At 38.0% G+C, this 7,835-nt stretch overlaps 1 protein-coding gene across 1 annotated transcript in view; it reads left to right on the top strand.

The window, feature by feature from the left end:
• Positions 1-2,065: 2,065 nt before the first annotated feature.
• gtf3c3 (general transcription factor IIIC, polypeptide 3) overlaps positions 2,066-7,835 on the top strand; it is a 33,690-nt gene continuing 27,920 nt past the window's right edge. Inside the window, exons 1-2 of the mRNA XM_062054067.1 lie at positions 2,066-2,258; positions 5,997-6,069. Of these exons, the coding sequence (XP_061910051.1) occupies positions 2,166-2,258; positions 5,997-6,069 (166 nt within the window). The 5' untranslated portion in view covers positions 2,066-2,165. The remainder of the gene's footprint in view (positions 2,259-5,996; positions 6,070-7,835) is intronic.

Raw genomic sequence — 7,835 nt, 5'->3', positions numbered from 1 at the left:
ACAGACATTGTTAGACTCTAAGTGTTCGTTTAGCTGCTGTGCAATCATTTTTTCGAGGATTTTCGAGTTAAAGGGAAGGTGGGACACCGGCCGGTAGTTTACCATGAGGTCAGGATCGAGGTTTAGGTCTTTTGAGCTGAGGATGAATAACCACTTTTTTAATGCTATGGGAACAGCACCAGAGGAAAGTGATAAGTTTATAATATTTAGCAGTAATGGTGCTAATATTACAAACAGCTACTTGATAAGTTTCCCAGCAAGTGGGTCAAGTAAACATGTTGTTGGTTTTGTCCCATTTACAAGTCGCAGGAGTTCCTCTAATGTTATTTCTTCAAAAGAAGAGAGGTTGTTACTACATTTTAAATATGTATTATTAAGGATTTAAGGAACTTTAGCACTCATGAGAAGCTCGAAATGTAATACCAGAGGTCCCAGATTTTGCCCAATGAATACCACAACAACGATATGTACATATCAATTTAAAAAAAAAAAAGGATATATATGTACATATATAGCGTAGGTTTTTAATAATAAATTGCATAAGTTAACAGGAATCGATTATAAATATAATACAATGTAATAATACAGTATTGAATAGCATATCCTGCGGTCTTGCCTTCCCTAACCAGATGTCACTGTAATAGATTGTCGCTTTTGACAGCATCAACACAGAAATTGTTCACTTCACGTAAACAAGTGTTCCAAGAAGTTGAGCGAATGTAGACAAGGACAAGGACGTCAAAAGCAATGTTCCCTCTAATTTTTCATGTGTGTGAGCAAACGCAAAAACTCCCTGAGCATTCAGTGGAGCCCATGTGAGCAACATCAGACGTGCACACTGTGGCTACACCAGCAGCACACCTGTCCCAAACCTGACCAAATAACAAGTTCAATCTCCATCCAGCCATCCATTTTCTACCGCTTGTCCCTTTCGGGGTCGCTGGAGCCTATCTCAGCTGCTTTCGGGCGGAAGGCGGGTTACACCCTGGACAAGTCCCCACCTCATCGCAGGGCCAACACAGATAGACAGACAACATTCTCTTATTATTATAATCAAATAACAGCAGTCATTTCCATGAGATGATTTTCTAATATAAGTGTTTAGGCCCACCTACAATGAGAATAACAAAAATATTGTTTTTCATAAACTGTGTACTTGTATTATTTGTCTGGGTGGAGGTCCTGCTTTGGAAATAATTTGTAACCCTTTCAGAAATTGCATTTAGTTCCCATAAAAACATTCACATGTTGCACAATGAGATGTAAGCAGGGGATCATGTGTACATTCCTGCAACTTCCTGTTTGTAAAAAATATATTTTTATTAGTATTTATTTAATATACTAACAGCATTTTATGATTAATATTTATAAATAAAGATTCCTAATAAATGACACTAGAATAAGCACACATTTGATTGGTAAATCATAGTGTAACGACCTGGAATGACACTTTATGTGTGGTGTTGGAGTTGTCCGACTTTTTGTGTGGCTGTAAACGCATCACTGGCTAAGTGCCATATGTGTTGGTGCAAGTGAGAAAGAGCGAGCGGCTGCTGTTGATATAACAAAGTTGCTTTTGGTCTGGTTTGTACTGCAGAAAATTACCACTTTTGATAGATATCATTTTTTTACTAATGTCTTGGTGATGTGTTTATGGCCGACAATAAAGAGTTTTGCTCAGTAAAGTGATGGATGGAATTTATGTCCTCAAAGCGTCTCGACAGACGTTACAATATTTGAACAATGATGACGAAAACTGTTTTCTCTGTCGTGTCCGTGTGTCGAAAATTGTTACGCGCTTATTTTTTTATTTGATTTTGTGCGTGGCATAGATTTGCCGTGCGCAGAGGACGCTTGAGAAGTGCACGATTGCACAGGCGCGCACCTTAGAGGGAACGTTGGTCAAAAGCATGATTTAAAAAAAAAAGTATTACTATTTGTATCAATATATTGTTATGGTTTAAACTATCCTGCGATCTTGCCTTTTGCCGCCAGATGTCGCTGTTAGAGACCCGCACGTGACAACATTGACCCGGAAGTTGTTTATGTCACGTCACACCCGGAATTGATGCGATGTAAACAAGAAAACCAGAAATATGAACACGACGAGGAGCTTCTGGTATTGTTTTCAAGGAACGTGAGTCAACTGTCAAATATCAAGAAAGATGTCTGGGTTTAGCGCCGAGCTTATCGACTACCTAGAGGGGAGGATAACTTTTGAGGAGTTTGACAGGAGAAGAGACGAAAGGAAAGCCAAGGTAGGTCAAACCATCATCACACCCTGAGGGGCGCACCACTCGGGCGGATGGTTGTGTATTTTGGATTTGGTTATGAATGATTATGCCATAATCATTATGGTTTTAATGCATTCGCATTTAATTGCGTACAGTTACAATTACAAGTGATACATGAAATATTCCAGTTTCTCATTACAACATGTCCGAAAAGGAGGAGGAAGAAGCCGAGCTTGTTAAATCCTACCCAGTTTCCATTTCGTAGCAATTTATTTCGTAGCAACCAATAAATTAAATACATCTATCTATAATTAATACATTTCTCATGAATAAATAGTTGTTTATAAGTTGTAATTCACACAATTACATACATTTCCCCAGCACCTTCAAAACCCTCAAATCAAGACTCCAAACAAGCTAGTCAGATTACTTCTAGACCTCCACCCCAGATCCCACCTCACTCATACCCACTTCTCCAAAGTGGGCTGGCTCAAGGTGGAGGACAGAGTAAAACAACTTGCACTGAGCCTAGTCTATACAATCCGCCACACCTCCCTGATACCGAAGTACATGTCAAACTACTTCCATAACGTAAATGTCCGCCATAACCACAACACCAGGGAGATCTCCACTAACCACGTTAAACCCAGATTCCGATCTAACAAAGGTCTTAACTCATTCTCCTTCTATGCCACATCAACATGGAATGCACTCCCAACAGGTGTAAAAGAAAGTGCATCTCTATCCGCCTTCAAAACCGCACTAAAAGAACACCTCCAGGCAACTACAACCCTAAACTAACACCCTCCCCCCACCACATCCCACCTCCTCGGATTGTAAATAATCAAATGTAAATAATCAAATGTATAGACTTGTTCTTATGCTTTCTGAGCTCACTATGGTCACTGCTCGCTTTACATATCCTACAAAGTCAGTCCTACACTGTTTCAATGTCCATTTCTCAGATGATATAATTGTTGATGACTGAAGTGCTGATATCAACCGAACCCACCCCCCCCCCCCCCCAAGCCCCACCCCCCTCCACATCCACCCCCCGGATTGTAAATAATGTTAATAATTAAATGTATATACTCTGATGATTAACTTGTGTGATGACTGTATTATGCTGATAGTATATATTTGTACCAAGAATTGATTAACATGGACCCCGACTTAAACAAGTTGAAAAACTTATTCGAGTGTTACCATTTAGTGATCAATTGTACGGAATATGTACTGTACTGTGCAATCTACTAATAAAAGTTTCAATCAATCAATCAAACATAAGATTATCTCATTTTTCAGTAAGGTTCAAGATTGTTGTCAATATTATACTTCCTTGTACTTTGTAAACACTTTGAGTTTGAACAGTTTCTTAAACTGCATCAAATTAGTACATTGTTTGACTTCTTTGCTTAATCCATTCCATAGTTTAATTCACATATTGTCAGATGTACTAATATCCCTCGGGAGTCGGGGAATAATATTCAATTCGTAAAAGTATGCATAAAACTAAAACAAGTAACGAATGTTCCAACACTATATACCACACTAACATAATCATTTGCATTTATTTAACTGCTAAAGAGATCTTGACATACACTATAGTGTTTTTGGTGTGTTTAATACAATACAAGAAATAACAGGGAATAATATTTAGTCATTTAATTTGCCTGTAAAACAAAGTTTGAACACTCTGGTTACACTAGATTAGATTGCAAGCATGGTGCATTGTTACACTTAGGGCTGTAGCTATCGATTATTTTGGAAATCTAATAATCTAATCAATATTTTGTTCAATTAATCAAGTAAAACACACTTTATAGCCTCAAAGCGTATTTCATTAAAATAGATTAAAGAAATATTTTTGTCATTATTATTTTTAACATCATCAACATATAAATTGCACCATTAATATGTGGGCTTTTATATTAAAAATTAAAAAAATGTAAAGCTCCGCTGATCCCCATTACACAGATAACAGAGTCCACACACCATCTCTCGGTTTGGATCTGATCCGGATTTGATACATTTAAATAGTTACACTTTCTAAACGATTAATAGAAGCAACATAATATAAATCAATCCTTTTTCTAATCGAATTAATCAATTAATGGTTGCTGTCGAGTCATACCAAAGACTATAAAAATGGGACCCATTACCTCCCTGCTTGGAACTCAGCATCAAGGGTTGGAATTGGGGGTTAAATCACCAAAATGATTCCCGGGCGCGGCACCGCTGCTGCCCACTGCTCCCCTCACCTCCCAGGAGGTGATCAAAGGGATGGGTCAAATGCAAAGGTCAAATTTCACCACACTTAGTGTGTGTGTGACAATCATTGGTACTTTAAAGGCCTACTGAAATGAATTTTTTTTATTTAAACGGGGATAGCAGATCTATTCTATGTGTCATACTTGATCATTTCGCGATATTGCCATATTTTTGCTGAAAGGATTTAGTATAGAACAACGACGATAAAGATTGCAACTTTTGGTATCTGATAAAAAAAAGGCTTGCCCCTACCGGAAGTAGCGTGACGTAGTCAGTTGAACATATACGCAAAGTTCCCTATTGTTTACAATGATGGCCGCATGAAGTGAGAGAGATTCGGACCGAGAAAGCGACAATTTCCCCATTAATTTGAGCGAGGATGAAAGATTTGTGGATGAGTAAAGTGCAAGTGAAGGACTAGTGGGGAGTTGAAGCTATTCAGATAGGGAAGATGCTGTGAGAGCCGGGGGTGACCTGATATTCAGCTGGGAATGACTACAACAGTAAATAAACACAAGACATATATATACTCTATTAGCCACAACACAACCAGGCTTATATTTAATATGCCACAAATTAATCCTGCATAAAAACACCTGCGTGTTTGTTACGCTGGCTCCTAGCTCCTCTGCTAGCTCCTAGCTCCATAGAACACGCCAATACAATTCAAACACCTGATCAACACACACAATCACTCAGCCCAAAAGACCGTTCACCTAACCCAAGGTTCATAAAGCTTATATATTTTTAAAAAGTTACGTACATACGCAAAAAAAAGTTGCGCACATACGGTCAAGCGATCAAATGTTTAGAAGCCAAAGCTGCATACTCACAGTAGCACGTCTGCGTCTTTGTCATCCAAATCAAAGTAATCCTGGTAAGAGTCTGTGTTGTCCCAGTTCTCTACAGGCGTCTGTGTATCGAAGTCAAAAGTCCTCCTGGTTAGAGTTTCTGTTATCCGAGTTCTTCCATCTTGACTGCATCTTCCGGGAATGTAAACAAAGAAGCGCTGGCTGTGTACTGTTGTTGCTGACTACGTTCGAAAAATACGTCCATTTCGCACCGACAACTTTCTTCTTTGCTTGCTCAGCTTCCTTCTCCATAATGCAATGAACATGATTGCAACAGATTCACGAACACAGATGTCCAGAATACTGTAGAATTATGAAATGAAAACAGAGCTTTTTCGTATTGGCTTCAATGTGGAAGGCATACCCGTGTTCGCCGGTCTACGTCACGCGCATACGTCATCCTCAGAGGCGTTTCGAAACGGAAGTTTAGCGGCAAATTTAAAATGTCACTTTATAAGTTAACCCGGCCGTATTGGCATGTGGTATAATGTTAAGATTTCATCATTGATATATAAACTATCAGACTGCGTGGTCGGTAGTAGTGGGTTTCAGTAGGCCTTTAACTTTAACTTTAACTTAACTGTCTTATTTACATTGCAGTAGCAATGAATCTATCCCTGTTCACTCTTTCTCTTTTCAGGAGGCTGAAGTTTCAGCTGGAGATACTGAGGCAGCACAGCCCTCCACCTCTACTCACGACCTGCATCAAATTGGTAAACTGTCTCTGTTCGTGTTCACAAAAGTAGAAACAGTGCAATCGGTCCCGTTAAATGTTTTATCCCATCTATGTGGACCAACTCATCAAGTCCTGTTTCACTGTGTTCTTCATATTACAAATAAAAAACAAACCTCGCTTAAGCCAACATACATAGTTGACCACTTTTGTTGACACATACGAGCCAAAGAAGTAATTTCCCGGTTTATGTCACATGTGCATTACCACCACCATGGAATGTGAATTGTGAAAGCATGCAGAACACCTCCACAAGTGTGCAGCCAAGCCTTTGACTAACAGGAGTCATGACTACAATAATGCTAAGCAGACATAGCCTGGAGACACTCTTCCATTGTTTGGTAACACTTCACTTTCACACTGAAATACATAAGCCAGGGACATCAAAAGTGTGGTCATTTGTGGATATGTCAATTTTTTTATGGGCACATTGTAGAAAATAAATAAACAAAAAAATATGACAAAAAGGCGTAATGTAACAGGAAAAAGCTGAAATGTCGATACTTGTGACTGATATTAATTATGGCTGCCAAAGTTAATGCAAAAACAAGATACCGAAGATGTCCTTAAAATAGCACTCTTTTTTTGAAGCGCGGAATACCGTGCATGTGTCATGTGTGACCCTCGGCCAAAGAAAAGGGTATATTGAATGTCAAGGTTAGCTTCAAAGCTCTGACAAGAGGCTTGTTGACAAGACAAAGTTATGAGTTGTGAGTCGAGTTACCACTCCAAGTCTCAAATGCCTTTTGCAAGCTGATGCAGAGATCTCTGCTCCATTTCCACAAAGACTGAGTATGCTGGAAAGTTTACAATAGACAACTACAACCAACAGACTTTTAACGGAAATTAGATGGTTACAGCTTTACTTTTGTGAACAATTAATATTATAGAGCAGTGGTTCTCAACCTTTTTTAGTGATGTACCCCCTGTGAACATTTTTTTAATTCAAGTACCCCCTAATCAGAGCAAAGCATTTTTGGTTGAAAAAAAGAGATAAAGAAGTAAAATACAGCACTATGTCATCAGTTTCTGATTTATTAAATTGCATAACAGTGCAAAATATTGCTCATTTGTTGTGGTCATTCTTGAACTATTTGTTAAAAAAAGATGTGAAAATAACTAAAAACTTGTTAAAAAATAAACAAGTGATTCAATTATAAATAAAGATTTCTACACATAGAAGTAATCATCAACTTAAAGTGCCCTCTTTGGGGATTGTAATAAAGATCCATCTGGATTCATGAAATTCTAAACATTTCTTCACAAAAAAAGAAATCTTTAACATCAATATTTATGGAACATGTCCACAAAAAATCTAGCTGTCAACACTGAATATTGCATTGTTGCATTTCTTTTCACAGTTCTTTTTGACAGACATTTTTTTAAAAATCTCACGTACCCCTTGGCATACCTTCAAGTACCCCTAGGGGTACGTGTACCCCCATTTGAGAACCACTGGTCTAAGGTACACTTATTAATGATAAAAACTTATATCTACTGTATCTGTGAATAGTTGCGAGCTAACTACGAAAAATGTGTTTAGTTGTGATTTTAATCGACTGACAGCTCAAATGATAACAGATTCATCTTTAAAATATGTGTATTGTTGTTTTTTTTGCTTTTTGAAAATAAAATGCATGCATATGTGCCAGTTATGCAATTATTCTAAAATATCTTATGTTCTTGGTGAAAGTCACAAGTCAGTATTTGCAACTAATGGCTAGTTTTGGTTTCAATTTCAGTTAT

This window comes from Entelurus aequoreus, linkage group LG07 (assembly GCF_033978785.1).
Source record: "Entelurus aequoreus isolate RoL-2023_Sb linkage group LG07, RoL_Eaeq_v1.1, whole genome shotgun sequence".
NCBI classification, from domain to species: domain Eukaryota; kingdom Metazoa; phylum Chordata; class Actinopteri; order Syngnathiformes; family Syngnathidae; genus Entelurus; species Entelurus aequoreus.
The sequence above is the reverse complement of the archived record's forward strand: the minus strand, read 5'-3'. Positions and strand labels throughout refer to the sequence as shown.